Genomic DNA, 17,434 nt, shown 5'->3' with positions numbered 1-17,434 from the left:
GTTCAAATAATATAAAATGCTTAAAATCTAATAATGCATAAAATGCCCCTCCCGTTCTTGTGAGCCCTTTTTTCATGAATGCACTGTAATCGCGAAGAATGCACATCAACTCACACGTGAAATCATAGAAGCCGCCCACATTTTAAAGCTGGGAGAAGACTGTGTGAGCACACCATCGATAGCTCTAACCAAACGGGAATTAGATTATTTGAACCAGGTTTCCTTGGAGTAATTAGGCAGTCTTTTCCTAACCTCGATGTCTTTTGGGTGGGTTCTGAATCATATCCTCGGCGTTTTTATTGGATGGGTTCTGAATTTAACCTTTTGATCGAATTTCCTCCTTTTTTATGCTTTTTCTTGCTATTTTAGTCGATTTTAATTGTCTTTGTTTTTAACGGCCTGGTTTGGAACTTTTAATGCATTTTATCTTCATTCTGCTAGTAATGCCCTTTTGGCTTTTACTATATTTTTTTCTTATTTTTCATGTTGTTATCGCATTGTCATTTGTGATTCTGTTCCTGCCTTTCGGTGCCATCCTCTACCAGCCCTTACCTTTTATACACTCCCAGTTGCACTTTATCACCTCGTGTCTTTTCACCTGAGTTATCTTTCTGTCGCACGCAAACATAGCAGCTGCTTCCCATGTATTCCCGCCCACTTTTCGTATATATACTGTGTCACTCTGCAATAAAGAACTAGTTGAAGTCAGCGCTGTGTCGTTATATCTGCCTCTGACCGTGTCTAAAAATGTGCCTTGTTTTTCCAAATAATTGCTACCAACCAGCCCGTTTGACCACCCTTGCAAGGTAATGCCTCGTGAACGGTCAGTGCGTGGTGCTAGCGTGCACCAAAATTTCTTATGGTTACTACCAGTAATGTTCGGCAACTCCTGATGAAAAAAATTTATTTTTAGTGCGTTGGAATACCACGACTTCCTAGCATCACCGCGAATACATATGAGAAGAACGTGAACGTCAATAAGCGATAGAATTTTATTTTTATAAAGCAGCCAGTTTTGATCTATTATTCCAGTAGGAGATTCTTGGAAGTACGAAAAATATGTACGCTCAGAATTGATCTTAGCGAAATGGACCCTCATGTAACTACGGATGCATTTCAGTGACAGTTCTTTGATAGGGATTGGAACAGAAAGATCATACAATAAGAGTTTATGATCACTGAGGAAATCAACATATGAAAATGATTGGTTAAAATCTCGATTTGAGACAAGGATAAGGTCAAGAATATTAGTCCCGGGTGGCTGTGAGGTCAAATGTGAGTATAATGTCAAGAAATTAGTTGGACTGACGAGAAGAAGCGTACAGATTATTCCACTCAGTACTTGGGAAGTTTAAATCCTCACAAACAACGTGTTCAGCGTTTCGGAAGCGAAAACGCATGTTCGAAAAGTGCTAGGTTTTGTAAACTCTAGTGTACCTTCATTTCCAGCCAAAAAATAATTTGTGTCGGAATATCACTGCTTGCTACCGTGCGCCTGATTCCGATCGCACATTTGTTGACGAGCTTTCCAGTGCCCTTTCGAACATAATAATAATAATAATAATAATAATAATAATAATAATAATAATAATAATAATAATAATAATTGGTTTTGGGGGGAAAGGAAATGGCGCAGTATCTGATATATGAGACAGATAATGCGCCATTTCCTTTCCCCCAAAAACCAATTATTATTATTATTATGTTCGAAAGGGCACTGGAAAGCTCGTCAACAAAGGTGCGATCGGAATCAGGCGCACGGTAGCAAGCAGTGATGATAAGAGATATTCCGACACAAATTATTTCGTGGCTGGAAATGAAGGTACACTGGCGTTTATAAAACCTAGCACTTGGCCCACCCAAGCCTATGAACAGCGAATACGCTCTCGTCGTTAAATAACTGGCTATTTTCGACGTCAGGGCTTAGCCACGATTCGGTAAAAATAGCAACGTCAGGGTTGTTATCGTGCAGGAGGGTTTCAATGGCCTATTTTGTTTTATAAATAACTGCAGATGTTCGTGTACGTTACTGGCATGGTCTTATCTGCCGGTATTCTTTTCCAGCCCGACTGGTGGCGAGGAGGAGGGAGAAATGAGAGCGTAGCCGTCGGCATTGAGCGCTACGACTTGGCCTCTAAAACAGAATCTGATTCGGCATCGTAGATAAATTGCTTTTCGCCGATGATAAGTTTATAAGTTCGTCGAAACGCATCTTGAACTTGCTGTCACGTCCCTTGCCAACAGCGCACAATTTTTGGTGGGCTAATCGGACTCGTGCAGAGTAGTGTTCACACAATGCAAAGGTTGAATTTTTGAGCTACGGCATAGCAGATAAAATATTGGTCTTATCTATAAGCGTAGCAAGGCGGTTCTTGAAATCAGTTTTTCCTTCCGGGCACCGGTAGTGAACTGCTACACTTCCGCGAAGCCTTTATTTACATGTAGTGTTCACAGACCATGTCGAAAAATGGCCACAGGGAGCATCGCAAGAAGCACTCGAGCATCGCCGTGGAGAAAAGGGGCGTACCTTGTTTCCACAGAACCTTCCTAGCTGGGGTGCCGAGTCGTCGTAGCCGTCGAAAAGCTGGACAAAGTCGTAGCCGCAGTCCTGCTCGTGCTCCAGCTCGAAGGTGAGGAAGCGCAGTCGCACACGACCCGACTCGGCCTCCACGAGCCAGTCGCAGTCCTCGCGGTTCTCGTAGTTCTGGTCGCCGTACTTGGCGTGGGAGTAGAGGTGCTCCACGGTGCGCCCGGTCGCCAGCAGCCGCCCTCCGCAGGCCGTCGAGTGGGACGCCTTGAAGCCCTTGCGCTGCACGGAGGCGTCGCTTTTGAACACCTGCGCACGTGACAAGAACGGTTGCTCGGCTTGTCACATTCAGGTGTAATCCAGACTCACCATGTACATGCGGTTGGTGGTGGAGAGGATGGGGTGGGGCACCTTGGCCCCGCAGAAGCGACCCAGCGTCGGGGCGTCTGTGCTGTCGCCGTCGTACAGGGAGATGTGGTCGTACGCGCACTCCTGATGCGGCTCCAGCTCAAAGTCGTTGAATATCTGCTCAAAGGGGCAAACGAGAGCACTGAACGGCACTGCGCTCTAGCATCAAGATTGTGGCGTACCAGTTTGAGCCGGTGTCCCGGAGTGGTTGTGAAGAGCCAGGCACAGTCCTTTCTACTCGGGTAGGCGTCCGGGTAGTTGGGACTGTTGATTTCCCCGAGCGGCGCACTGATCTGGTGCGTGCACGTGCCTAGGACAAGCAAGAGCGGAAGGTCAGATAGGAAGAGGATGCTTGCTTCCGATTTGCGCACCTCGAAAAGTAATCCCTGCCTTGAAGGAGGTTACCAGCCCTATACACGCGCTGACAAGGATCTTAGCAAAAAGTGATGCTCAAAACGAAAGTGAAACTGTCCACTAGACGAGGTTGCCACACGCTATGCTGCTCGGTGCAAGCCTCAATATAAACTCACAGGTGCTGAGAGTATAGTATGTTGGAAGTAGCGCCGTGGGCCTAACAGTAGGCTAGTCTCTCATCGTTACTTGGAGCGCACAAGTGACGGTACGGAGCATATCATATGAAACTGTAAATTCACATAATGACGTTGTAGGCGCGGCTCACTTTTCTGCACGGAAGCTCTGAACTAGCGCAAAAGAGAACCAAGGTGTCAGTGGGAATAGAACCCATTCCTGCGAAGCCCTGTTGTGTCTGCCGTGTAGATGACGAAGACAGCGGCCGCCCACCAGAGGGATGTTCGATTCGTCTGCGCCGCCACCGTTTCGTTATTTCGGCTACTGTATATATCTGTAATAATAATAATAGTAATAATATTGCGCGCCATGTCTTAGCACGTACGTCTAATTTCTGCCTCCAGTCTTCCAATGAGCTTAAATTTCGGGTTAGCGCCTGCAGCCAGTGCTGCCAAGTCTAGCGGCCTGTCACGTTCTGTGGTGCACCTACTCGGACATTCTCCTTCATTCCTACGTCGCGGATGATGTCAACGCGCTAACTTCGAACGTTAAACTCCACAATGTGTCGGCACTTGTTCCGAATTACTGGAGACAGTTCTTTAGAGAATGATGGCTTCTCTGTATATTATACTTTACCGACATTTGTGCTAGTTGGCACATCTTCGAAAACAACGCAAAAAAACGACGGACTCAGAAAGAGAAGACACCACAAGCGCTCGCCACAGAATAAAAAAAGGGAAAAAGATTGCAAAACCTATCAGCGAGGGACCTTGTCCGGTAAAACCCATTGTGGCCCCTTTAACGCGGAAACGTAAAGACCCCGTGTTGCAGAAAAGCTGGTGTCGGCGCTGCCGCTGGCGCTGCAGAATAATCTGTTACAAGGGTCTCCCAAAGATAGTTCCAGCCACACCAGCGGCGCATCGGATCTTGTGGTCGCAGTAACCGCGAGCAAGGCGCCAAGCGCACTGGCCGTCGGCCACCGTCTGCCTCTCACCCTTATATAAACACGGAGCAAACGATGACTCAAGTTGCGAGCCTGGCCTCTCACGCTGCTACGCAGCAGACGCATCGTTGTTTACCTAGTAACCGCACCTACGTAGACTACAGGAATCGAGCCCCTGGCCCTCGGGTCGCGAATCAAACACGCTACCGCTACGCCACGCAGGCACGTTCGTACGGTTTGGCTAAAGCGGGGCTTTATATGTATTGTGGGGTTTTAACAGGAAAGATAAATACCACCATCATCATCATCAGCCTTACTACACCCACTGCAGGACAAAGGACTCTCCCATGTCTCTCCAATTAATCCTGTCCTTTCCCAACTGCATCCACACTTTGCCTGCAAACTTCATAATCTCATCCGTCCACCTAACCTTCTTCCATCCACAGCTACGCTTACTTTCTCTTGGAATCCACTCCGTTACCCTTAAGGACAAGCGGTTATCTTGCCTTCGCATTACATGCCCTGCCCAAGCCCATTTATTCCTCTTGATTTCGACTAGGATGTCATTAACCCACGTTTGTTTCCTCACCCACTCTGCCCGCTTCCGGTCTCTTAACGTTACACCTATCATTTTTCTTTCCATGGCTCGCTGCGTTGTTCTTAACTTAAGCTGAACTCTTGTCGTCAGCCTCCACGTTTCTGCCCCGTAGGTGAGTACCGGTGAGATACAGCTGTTGTACACTTTTCTCTTGAGGGAAATTGGTAAAATGCCCTTCATGATCCGAGAGAACCTGCCATATGCGCTCCACCCCATTATTATCCTTCTAGTTATTTCCCTCTTATGATCCGGATCAGCTGTCACTACCTGCCATAAGTAGACTAGTTTACAATTTCCAGGCTCTCGCTGCCAATTATGAACTGCTGTTGCCTTGCTACACTGTTGAACATTACCTTGGTATTCTGCATTTTAATTTTTAGACCCAGCGTTCTGCTCTGCCTAAATCATTGATCATGATTTGCAGTTCACCTCCTTAGTGACTCGCAAGGCAATGTCATTAGCGAATCGCAGGTTATTTAGGTATTCTCCATTTACTATTATGCCAACTGTTCCCAATTCATGCCTCGGAATACCTCCTGTAAACAAGTGGTGAATAGCATTGGCGAGATCGTGTCTCCTTGCCTGACGCCCTTCCTTATTGGAATTTTATTGTTGACTTTATGGAGGACTATAGTAGCTGTGCAGTTGCTATATATATGTTCCAGTATATTGAAATAAGGCTCTTCTACCCCTTGATTACGCAATGCCTGTATGACTGCTGAGGTTTCCACTGAGTTGAATGCTTTCTCGTAATCAATTTGGGCAATATATAGAGGTTGGTTATATTCTGCGCATTTCTCTATCACCTGATTGATAGTGCGAATATGATCTATTGTGGAATATCCTTTACGAAAGCCTGCCTGATCATTTGGTTGATTAAAGTCCAAGGTTGCCCTGACTCTATTAGCGATGACCTTAGTAAATATCTTCTAAGCAATAGATAACAAGCTCATCGGTCTGTAATTTTTCAAGTCCTTGGCGTCTCCCTTCTTATGAATTAAGATAATGTTTCAATTCTTCCAAGCTTTTGGTACGGTCGAGGTCATAAGGCGTTGCGTATGCAGGGTGGCTAGTTTTTCCAGCGCGATGTCCCTCCATCCTTCAACAGATCTGCTGTTACGTGATCCTCCCCAGCTGCTTATCCCCTTTCCATTGCTCCTAAGGCTTTCTTTACTTCCTCTTTCGTTACCGGCAGCATGACGCATTGTTTTGCACTACTGCCTTTCTCATTAACGCTCTGATTACATTGGCTACTTTACAGGTTTGTGTAGAACTCTTCGGCTACGTTAACCATACATACTGCTAATTCAATTGCCCTGCTTGTCTCTTAACGCATACATCTGGTTTTTACCTATGCCTAGTTTCCTATTCACCGCTTTTATGCTACCTCCGTTCTTCAGAGCATGCCCGATTCTCTCCATATTACACTTCCTTATGTCGGCTACCTTGGCTTATTTATGAACTTGGATTCATCTGTCAGTTCTATTCTGTCGGTAGGGTTAGACGCCCTCATGGTTTGGCGTATCTTAATCAGATCTTTCGTCACCTGAGATAGCTTTCCGGTATCCTGTCGAACTGTCCTACCGCCTACTTCTACTGCGCACTCCGTAATGATCGCTGTCACATCATCGTTCATTGTATGAACATCAAGATCGCCTTCCTCAGTTAAAACTGAATATCTGTTTTGCAGCGCTATCCTAAATTCCTGCACTTTCCCTCTTACGGCTAACTCGTTAATGGACTTACTGTTAACGAGCGTCTTCCATTCCCTCTTCAAGTCTAAGCTAATTCGAGACCTTACCATTCTGTGGTCGCTACAGCGCACCTTTACGAGGACGGCCACATCCTGAACGATGCCGGGTTGAGCGCATAGTATGAAGTCAATTTCATTTTTAGTCTCACCACCGGGGCTCTTCCAGGTCCACTTCCTGTTTTCTCATTTGCGGAAGAAAGTATTCATGATACGTAAATTATTTCCATCTGCGAATTCGACTAACTCTCCCCTGGTACTTCTAGCACCTATTCCATAGCCACCTTCCGCGTGGTCGTCAGCTTGCTTCTTGCCCACCTTCGCGTTGAAGTCGCCCATCAGTACAGTGTACTGTGATTTTACTTTATTCATTGCCGATTCTACGTCCTCATAGAGACTTTCAACGGTGTGGTCATCATGGCTGGATGTAGGCGCGTAAGCCTGTACCACGTTCAGCTTGTACCTCCTATTCAGCCTAATTACAATAGCTGCTACCCTCTCGTTAACACTATAGAACTCCTCTACGTTTCCATCTATATCCTGATTAATGAGAAACTCCACACCTAGTTCTCGTCTCTCCTCTAATCCGCGATAGCACAGTATGTGTCCGTCCTTTAGTACAGTATACGCCTCACCTGTCCTCCTAACTTCGCTAAGCCCTATCACATCCCATTTAATTCCCACCAGTTCCTCGAACAGCGCTGCTAGGCTACCCTCACTAGATAAAGTTCTAGCGTTAAACGTTGCCAGGTTCAGATTCCAATGGCGGCCTGTCCGGAGCCAGAAATTCTTAGCACCCTCCGCTGCGTTACAGGTCTGACCGCCACCGTGGTCACTTGCTCCGCAGCCGCTGGGGACTGCGGGCCGAGGGTTAATAGGTTTCTTCATAGAAGGTTGTGGCCAAGTGCTACACCAGGGTAGCCAAGTCCTGTTCTGGTGAGGGAGTGCGTTGTCGGTTCTGGTCACCGAGATCAGGCCGCACCCCAGGCCTCGCTATGCAATTCCATCGAACCGCGTTTTTTTACCCGGTGGAGAATTACGCAGCACCAGGATTTGAGCCCCGGTCCTGCTGCGCGCGAGGCGGACGCTTTACCTCTACGTCATCGCTGCCTCTGAGATAAATACGTTTTCCCCCATTTAATCGCGGCTGACATAGTTCGAAGCCGCCCGGACCCCACCCAGTTGTCGCGTACGTTACCGAGCGCACGCCGACCAAGGCAGGCCTTGCTCTGAGGGAACAAAGGAATGACACTCTGGCTGACACAAGCAGCCATTTATTGCTACAGCAACAATAACGCCAACTAGCAACGAACACGCTAAGGAATAGAGGTCGTCCGACTCACCAGCAAGGTTACGAGCCAATATTCGCCCATGCCAGGACAAGGGATACTCCGCGGCCGGACGGGGCGAGATGCGGGAGAACGTTCCTCCGCACGAGGCCTCGCCCCGCTGGCGATGAGCGGAGCGCCGCGGGCGACACGTCCGCTCGCGACGACGTCCCAGCCGTCCCAGCCCCCGAGAGGATGTGCTCTCCCGCACGCGCAGCGATCACGCCGTCCCTGGCGCTCGTGTCGCTGTGACGCCGGCGCGCTTCCTTGTTAGTGAAGGTAACTAACCAGGGAGAGTTACGTGGCGCGCCCTTCCTCGAGGCGGAGCCGTGGGAGGGTGCACCGCGGGAAAGCTAACCAAAGAGGAAGTCGTGAGGGAGAGTCCCCACATACCCTTAACCTTAAATATACCCACGTGGCCGAAAGTGTATACCATGGAGGACTCTCCTTGTCTTCAGGCACATGAAGCAGGCCTTGCAGCGGAGACCTTCACACCGCCTTCGGAGATGTGAAGACTTTTTACAGCACAGTTTAACAAAAATAAAGGGAAAAAAGCTGAGCATGGTGGCAACTGCCATAACTCTGATTCAAAAGGGAAGCTCGTACCTTCCATCCATCCATCGAACATTCCCCCGTATCTCGCCCCGTTCGGCTCCGGAGTATCCCCTGCCCTAGCTTGGGCGAACATTCGCTCGGAACCTTGCTGGTGAGTCGGACGATCTCGATTCCTTAGCGCATTTTTTTTAAGCTGGCTTTATTGTAGCAATAAATGCCTGTTTGTGTCAGCCAGTGTGTCGATTCTTTGTTCCCTCAGAGTAAGGCCCGCCGAGGTCGGCATGCGCTCGGTAGCGTACGCTATCACGTGGTGGGGTCCGGGCTGTTTTGAAGTGTGTCAGCCGCGATTAGATTTGGAGAACGTATTTATCTCTTAAATTAAAACCCCACAGTATGTCGTACGTGTGGTCTTTCACATAATGAATGTGATTCTGAAAGATTTGGTTTTATGGGTATAACGTCCCAAAGCGACTCAGGCTATGAGGGGCGCCGTAGTGGAGGGCTCCGGAAATTTCAACAACTTGGGGTTCTTTAGCGCGCTGGCATCGCACAGTACACGGGCCTGTAGAATTTGCCTCCATCGAAAAACGGCCGCCACGGCCGGGATCGAACCTGCGTCTTTCGGGTCAGCAGCCGACTGCCATAACCACTCAGCCACCGAGGGTGGCTATTCTGAAAGAGGCAACAGTGTCCGTGTCTGCGTGGGCTGGAGGAACCGCTGTCGCATCATACTGTAAGGCGGAGCTTAAATGTGCCTCCAACTTCTGTGTGCACAAGGTTTGGTAAAAGACCCATTTCGATTGAAAACGAAACATTTCGACAGATTTGCCTGTCTGGTTGGGTTTGAAGACATAATAAACCCTACTTCTCAAGCCAAAAAACTAATTCGATACCCAACGTTTCGAAGCCGGCTCGGCTCCTTCATCAGGGGTGAGTGTGTGTGTGTGGGGGGGGGGGGGGGGGGCAGTAGCTAGCGTTTTTAAGGAGTGTTCCTGTATATGCTCCCCCAGGGAGCAGAGTTGCGCATCTGTTTTTCCTTGCCGCTCCGAACGCCATTAGTCGACATGAAAATATAATGTTTTTAATAAAAATGAGGAAATAATATCAACGACAAAGAGTACTTTCAAGATCATTCGTAATTTCACTGCAATTAGCTATGGGCTACATTTTGTGAAATGTTTTACGCAAGCAATTCAAATGTTTTGCGCAAGCAGTGGAGTTTGAAATTTTTACGTTAGTATAGACTCGCCTGTTCAATGCATTGGTGTTGCTTTAGTCTGCTTGCCTGCAACAAGCTGCACAATCATTTTAATGTGGTTCTAGGGAGATACGTTTCCATATTTTCCGTGTATAACTCGCAGAGAACACGCGGCGGTCCTAGTTGTGAAAAAAGTAAACCATCGCAATACTTTTTTTTTAAGAGACGCGCACAGAGGAAGACAGGACGGGACAGACTCCGTCCCATCCGGAACGGGATTGCTTGTTCATCTGAAATTACTTGTTCCAGAAAAAAAAACTCGCAGGCCGTTTCTTGTATTTTTCGTCAATTTGTTTTGACTACAGTTTGCTGTTAACCTTTGGCGATTTTTTTTTTCATGCTGTATGCACACCCTCGACAAATCACAGATCAGTTTTTGGCGTTACGTTTAAAAAATTGCGATCAAGTGCAACTTGTACGTAAGTAAAAAAAACAAGCGCGAGCGCTCTACACAGCGAGCCCATGAACGCAGTCCTTGTACGCACGAGCGGTGGCTTTCCCGAACAGCTTGGATCATGATGGTGGACCTTCGCGCAACTCTGCTCCCTGCGGGAGCATATACAGCCCGTTTCATCGTTCAGCCCGTTTTATCTTGTCTAACTACTCTCGTTCGTCTAGCATCACACTCATGAAGCAAACTCTAGACCTTCAAGACTTTTCACTGCGGCGTCATCTTTCTAGACTTATAACTTTCCACAAAATATATTACACAAATTAATCGTTAAAACAAAGTCTCTTCACTGCTCCAAGTTATGTATCATCCCGTATTGATCACCGTTTCAAGGTTAGTGTTCCAAGCTGCAGAACTAACCAGTTCTTTCATTCTTTCCTGCCCACGACCAACTCAGACTGGAACCACCTGCCCACCTGCATCGTCTGCTTCCCAGAACCAGAATCTGCGCTTCTTCATTATTTATGTTAATAACTCTCATTTTGTATTTGATTATGATTAATCACTTACCACTCCTATCTAGAATACCTAAACGGCCCTGATAGTAACGAAATAAATACAGGAACACTATCTTTAAGTATGCAGGGAAGGAGATGAGGGGTTAAGGCTGTGAGTCACGTTGTCGCAGTGCGGGGAGGCGGTGAATGGCGACTTTTTTATTTGAGTTGCAGAGCGAAGTCCATGGGCATACACTAGCGGCAGGTTTCCAAGCATTTCACCATAAAAAAGCCGAGCACTAGGCAAAGGGACAGCTTGTACCAATTGTATCGCCGGTGGGTATCCGAGGACACTGGGGAACGAGCCCCGCACCTCCCGCATACGAAGCGCATGCTCAAGCCATTAGGATTATATTTCCTTATGACAGATGCCTTACGCTTACTGAAGAAGTTTGATAGCTTTGCCGGTTCTATTCTATATATGGGGTTAGAGGCTTCCATGCTTAAATATATCCTCTCCAGCTACCCTACCTCCTACTTCTAATGAGCAACACCAATCATATATGTTAGATTATCATTCAGTGCTTGAACGCTAAGGTTGTAGACCTCGTTTAAAATTAAATGTCTCTTCTGCAAGGAGACCCCGAATTCCTCTACTTTCCCTCATATCGCTAACTCGTTTAAGGGCTTCTTCCTTGCTATATTCCTTCGTTTTCTCTTGAAGTCTAGGCTAATTCGAGACCTTACCATCCTGTGGTCACTACATCTCATTTAGCACACCACCTCCACACCCGGCAGGATGCCAGGATGCGAGTACAATATGAATTGTGTTAACACGGCAGCGCTAAGGAACCCGTGTCACAGAAAATTCGGCGACGCCGTGGGCGCCATTGACCGCGAGCGAAAAACCCATGAAAAATCCCCAGAGAATAAATTTAGGAGGCAGGTGGGCCACTCAAGTCAATTATCAAAACCAGCGCTTGAAGACACGCACAGAAAGTTGAGACTCGCACAAAGCGCTGAACGGACAACTGAATTTCATTCATGAAGCAATGCACAATATACACAGTGCAGATAAAAGAGTCGGCGATCAGTCCCGTCACGTGTTCCTTCGTACTCTTAACTTCCCGCACCCAAAAATGCCATTTCCTTCGATAACAGCGCGAAGTTAAGGGTATGAAAGAACATGTAACGGGACTGATTGTCGACTGTTTATTCAGCATTGTTTCACGAATAACGTTCAGTTGTCAGTTCAGCGCATTGTGTGTGTCTCACTTTTCTGTCCGTGTCTTCAAGCGCTGGTGTTAAATGCGTAACCAACTCGCCCAACAGGCCACATTCCACCTAAGTCGCGAAAACTTGTAGCGTCTTCACAACCTGCCCACCGTATTGCAAGCAAACTGCGGGTCATGGTAGGTGGGAATTAAATTGATGACCGGCCGCTAGAGGTTGCTCGGCAAGAGCAACCTGGGTCGCACAAGCAGCACCCGTGTCAGCGCCTGCCAACGCACTGCAGTGGCGCGTCGCTTAACCGCTGCATCACTGCCCCAGGAGAGGTATGAGGACTCCCAGAGATTCATGAACGTTAAGTAGAGAATGGCCAATTCTGCATATATGGGCACTACGCTATCGCTTCATAATCTGAAGGCGGGAGCCTAAGTGTCCGTCCAATTTTGTAGCTATAGCTACATTACGGTAGCATTTCGAGCCTTCAGCGTGGCGGCGCAGTGGCGGTGGCCGCGCCGCCACCCTGTGGCTGCGCCGCCACGCTGTCACGTGGTTGGTCACGTGGTGCGGAGCAGCTGCCAACGGCGCGGTGCGTGGCTGGTCACGTGGTTCGTCACGTGGTTTGGTTTATGGGGTTTAACGTCCCAAAGCGATTGAGGATATGAGGGAAGGCCGTAGTTAAGGGCTCCGGAAATTTTGACCACCAGGGGTTCTTTAACGTGCACTGACATCGTACAGTACACGGGCCTCTAGAATTTCGCCTCCATCGAAATTCAACCGCGGCGGCGGGGATGGAACGCGCGTCTTTTGGGTCAGCAACCGAGCGTCATAACCACTGAGCCACCGCGGCGGCGGTTCGTCACGTGGTTGCTCACGTGTCCAGGCCCGTGGTGCGGAGCAGCTGCTTCTGCCGGCAGCGCAGCGCGCCGGCGAAACCGAGCTGCAACACCTGTGCGCATGCGCAGTGTTAAGTGGTACGAAGATGAAGAAGGAACGCCCAGAGAAACGGAGGGGCGAAAGTCTGACTTTCCAATTGAACTCAGCAAGTTGTATTCGGCCAGCAGTAGCTATCGCGTCACTTCAGGTTTAACCAGAGCTAAACGAGAGCCATTTTTTTTTTATTTGTCTTGCCATTCAGACCTTTCCACGACCACTTCTGGTTCTTCAGTTTGGGGAAACAGGTATTCATGATCCGTAAATTATTCCGATCTGTCAAATATAGCAATAGCTTCCCTCTGCTTTTCCTAGAACCGATGCAACATTGCCCTGCTGCATGGTCTCCTCGTTGCTTCTTGACGACCGTGGCATTGAACTCGCCCATTATGACAGTGTGCTGAGCTTTTACTTTACCCATTGGCGATTCCACTTATTGATAGAAGCTTTCTACTATGTGGTAAACATGACTGGAAGTAGACACGTAGGCCTGTACCACCTTCAATTTCTACATCTTACTAAGCTTCACTCTGATAACTGCAATCCTCTCATTAATGCTGTATAATTCCTCTGTTTTGCCAGCTATTTTTTTATTGATCACGAATCCGAGAACTATTTCTCGTCTGTTCGCTAAACCATGATAGCATAGTATGTGCCCACATTTTGCACTGTATAGTCTTCATATGTCCTGACTTCACTAAGCCCTATCGCATGCCACTTAATACCTGCTAGTTCCTGAAACAGCATTGATAGGCTAGCCTGACTGAGTAAGGTTCTAGCGACAAACATTTCCAGGTTCAGTTACCAATGGCGGCCTGATTGGAGCCGGAGATTCTTAGGACCCTCGGCTACGTCACGGGTCTGACCAACACCTTGGTTAGTTGCTCCGCAGCCGCTAGAAGTTCGGACCGGGTGTTAATTGGTGTGTTCATAGAGGAGGTCGTGGCCAAGTAATACACCACGGTAGCCAAATCATGCACTGGCGGAGGGAGTAGGCTATCGTGCATGGCCAGCGGGACCAGGGCGTACCCCAGACCTGGTAAATGAATTACAACAGAACTCGTATTTTTCTTTCCGGCAGAGAATTGCCGCAATATCGGGATTCTAATCGCGGTCCTCTAACACACAAGGCATATGCTCTACCTCTACTCCATCACTGCAATACGCAAGACGGTCTCGGTGTGATCTACGCCTTACCAGCCTCCCATGCTGTATAGTAAAGAGCGGATGGTACGAGGAGGTCTACTGGAAACTGACTTTCCTCCAGCGTCTCGAGGCCGCCATAACTCTCCTTGGCCCCCGAAGTTGCACCTGTACCCGGGTGCGAACCCAAACTCGGCGGCCGCGTTTCGATGGAGGCGAAACGCGAAATGCCCCCGTGTGCTGTGCGATGTCAGTGCACGCTAAATATCCACAGGTGGTCGAAATTATTCCGGATACCTCCACTACGGTACCTCTTTCTTCCTTTCTTCTTTCACTCCCTCCTTTATATTCCTTCGCTTACGGCGCGGTTCGGATGTTCACCAAGATATGTGAGATGATTAGTGCGCCATTTCCTTTCCTCAAAAACCAAATCTCTCTCTCTTTCTCCCCGAATTTAACAAGCACATATGCCACTTGTTTACGACTACGAGCAATAGTCACTCCAAGGGCTCGATGGGACTTGTTCCCAAAGCACGAGTCCCAGTCCCGCTCCACGAACAGGACAGTCCCACAGCCCTCGACGTCTCCCCCACACAAGGAAGCCGAAAATTTCATCACTGCGCTTATGAAGAAAAGAACCATCAGTGAGCTCTCTGTGGGGTGATCGCCGCGAGAGATCATTGGAAGTCTTTGGACAATATATGGTCTCCTGAAAGGGTGTTTCTTCAGCGATGGCTGTGCCTTCAAGTAAGCATCATCGCCAACTTGAAGAGCCTGTAGGAAGTAGACGCTGACGTGTGCCGAGCAGATAACGCGGGGTACTTTGCCAACGTAGTTGAGAAAAAAATCGAAGCTAAGTCTGAACCTCGCCTCGAGAAATCCTTGCGGTGCGTTCAGTTTAACGTATGGTGCTCACAGACTACCGGAGTCGTACTACAAGCTAATGCTGCCCTGGTTCGCTGCTATTCGACAAACAACGCAGTTGAACTGTTGGGTCTTCATACGACACGACTACCGCAACTTCGTGCGCACTTTCGCCCAAAACGGCAACCTAATTTTCGTTGTCTTTCCAGCATTCCCGCCAGAAAAACCTAGAGGAGATATCGTGCCCGCAACAACACCCTCGTAAACATAATTTGGCTACACGAGAAAAATCTGTATTCTAGACCACGTCCTTTAAGTGTCCGGGAATGCCGACGTTTACCATCGTGTGCAATGCTGCAACCATAGCGAATGCTCTTTAACGTCCTCGTGTGAACACGTTGCCTCGTGGGGGTAGAGTTTTCGTCCTGCGAAGAGTGCCCGTACCGATGGCCAGATACATCGAGGAAGCATCCACGGTGGCAGATTTGGAGTTGCACTTGGACTCGCCCTGGCAGCCTCCGGTGCGATCTCGACTCCGGGCGCCCTCTCGTGAAGGCGTTGAGCACAAACAGAACGTGCAACTTAGTGCAAACTGTTCGCTGTCCTGATGCTTACGAGGCTGGGTGAGCTGCAACTCACACTGGGATTCGGCTTCTTCGACGGCCTCACTTAATTGCCGTGTCGATCGAGGGCAATGAAATGAGGTGCTGGCCCCTGACATGGAAGACGCTGGTTATTCGACAGCACTGGCGCAGCATGGGCCGCGCCACCAGCGCTCCACATCGCCAAACGTCAGACATGCTGGACGTCGTCAGGAATCGTAGTACAGACGCGGGCATCTTGTTTTGCTATAGGTGTATGTATGCTACTGTAGGCAAGTATACAGGGTTGGTCAGAGGTTCCCAGGCCACAGGGTCTTCTTTTATCGGCATATCCTGGCATTCAAGATGCCGCTAAAGGTTTCAAGGTTCTCAGAGGATAGAACGATTCTTCTTCTATCATCTGCAGATATTTAGAGCTTCGGGGGTGTCGTAATTATACTGCTGAAAAGCAGACCCTTTCGACTGAGAACTTTTAACCGACCCTGTAGAAGTTTTTGTGTGTAATTCATTGTAATGTGTTGAAATGCACCCTGCTAACAAAGACAGTCTGCATACCTGCTTGCATAACAGCTTTTTCTTCTTGTCCTGGCATTTTTAATTTGTACCGGGAGAAGAAGCGAATAGAGTGAAAGTGAAATTGCACAAGGCAAGCGGCTCTAGGCTCACGCATGTGATGTGCTTGACGCTCGCAACGATTCAAACGCGCCGCCGGAGATCGAAAAGATCAGCTGCTTTAAATACTGTGCTTAAAAATGAAAACAAGAAAGCGGCGACGCCGCGATGGTCTTTTCGCACATTTGAACGAGTTCTGCTATGTACAACGCTAAATACTGACATGCACGTTAAAGAACCCCAGGTGGCCGAAATTTCCGGAGCCCATCACTCCGGCGTCCCACATAGCCTGAGTCGCTTTGGGACGTTAAAACCCCATAACCCATAACCTCATGGCAGCTCGTTTCGCTGCGCATCGCAGCATCGGTTCGGCCGGGCTGGCAGAATGCGAAACCAGGGATCGTTCGAATCAGCAGAGCGCTTAGACGAGGGCTAGTTCACTTCAAATCGCCGTGGGCCTGCAGTCGCGCCGAGCACCGAGCCTGTGTTTGTGTTGTTTTTTTCGAGTTGCATAATTGCGGGGCCTCACTTGTAGGGCATAATTGCAGTACCGCACCTTCCGCGGTTAGGAGAACTCCAAGGTTCCGGTATTCTATGGCTCGAGGAGAGGTGTCTCCATTGGGCACCGTAGGAGTGTCGTCTGACGAGCCCGAGAAACGCAAAACAGCCGATTTGGCGGGGTTGAAGGTCAGCCCAATGTAGCTAGGTGGTCTGCACATGTTGTTATCAACTCATAGTGATGTTTCACCACAAGTACAAGGACGTAGACGGAGTGACGACAACAGAATTCGTCACTCCGTCTACGTCCTTGTCCTGAGGTGCCACATCACTATGAATTCGTACCAACTCGCCCAATTTTCAACCCTTTTGTTATTAACCTTTGAAACTGCGCCTCACTCTCGGCCAACTGCTTAATGTCATCCACAAATGCTAGCACGGTGAGCGTCCATGATTCCGGAAGATCTGCCTATGAGAAGGTAGGCTTCAAGCCTGTACCGGAATCGGTGAGCAGCTGTTCCATTTCCGAGCTGTAAATTGTTCACAGGGCTGGAGATGAGGGCCGTCCTTGCCTCAGGCCTCGTGGAACAGCGACTGGTTCTGAGCTGTTCCAGCAAATCTGCCGACTATTGTGGCATGTCGATCGACTTCATGCGGCGTGGTAGTAGCTTAAGCTTAACGCTATTGTAGTCCTTAGTTGCGCCCGGGAAACATCCAATAAGTCACCGTGACTCTCGACGTGCTATCTCAATGCATTGGGTCAAGCTAAGAG

At 48.5% G+C, this 17,434-nt stretch overlaps 1 protein-coding gene across 3 annotated transcripts in view; it reads right to left on the bottom strand.

The window, feature by feature from the left end:
- Nucleotides 1-17,434, bottom strand: part of LOC144116373 (protein tolkin-like) — a 1,150,388-nt gene that overhangs the window by 13,797 nt on the left and 1,119,157 nt on the right. For 2 of the 3 annotated variants that reach the window (XM_077651147.1, XM_077651145.1), the window contains 3 exons: nucleotides 3,118-3,245; nucleotides 2,897-3,052; nucleotides 2,528-2,836 (listed from right to left, as the gene is read on the bottom strand). In XM_077651147.1, coding sequence (XP_077507273.1) covers nucleotides 2,528-2,836; nucleotides 2,897-3,052; nucleotides 3,118-3,245 — 593 coding nt within the window. The remainder of the gene's footprint in view (nucleotides 1-2,527; nucleotides 2,837-2,896; nucleotides 3,053-3,117; nucleotides 3,246-17,434) is intronic. The other variant, XM_077651146.1, reaches the window with a different exon arrangement.

This window comes from Amblyomma americanum, chromosome 1, assembly GCF_052857255.1.
Source record: "Amblyomma americanum isolate KBUSLIRL-KWMA chromosome 1, ASM5285725v1, whole genome shotgun sequence".
Taxonomy (NCBI): domain Eukaryota; kingdom Metazoa; phylum Arthropoda; class Arachnida; order Ixodida; family Ixodidae; genus Amblyomma; species Amblyomma americanum.
The sequence above is the reverse complement of the archived record's forward strand: the minus strand, read 5'-3'. Positions and strand labels throughout refer to the sequence as shown.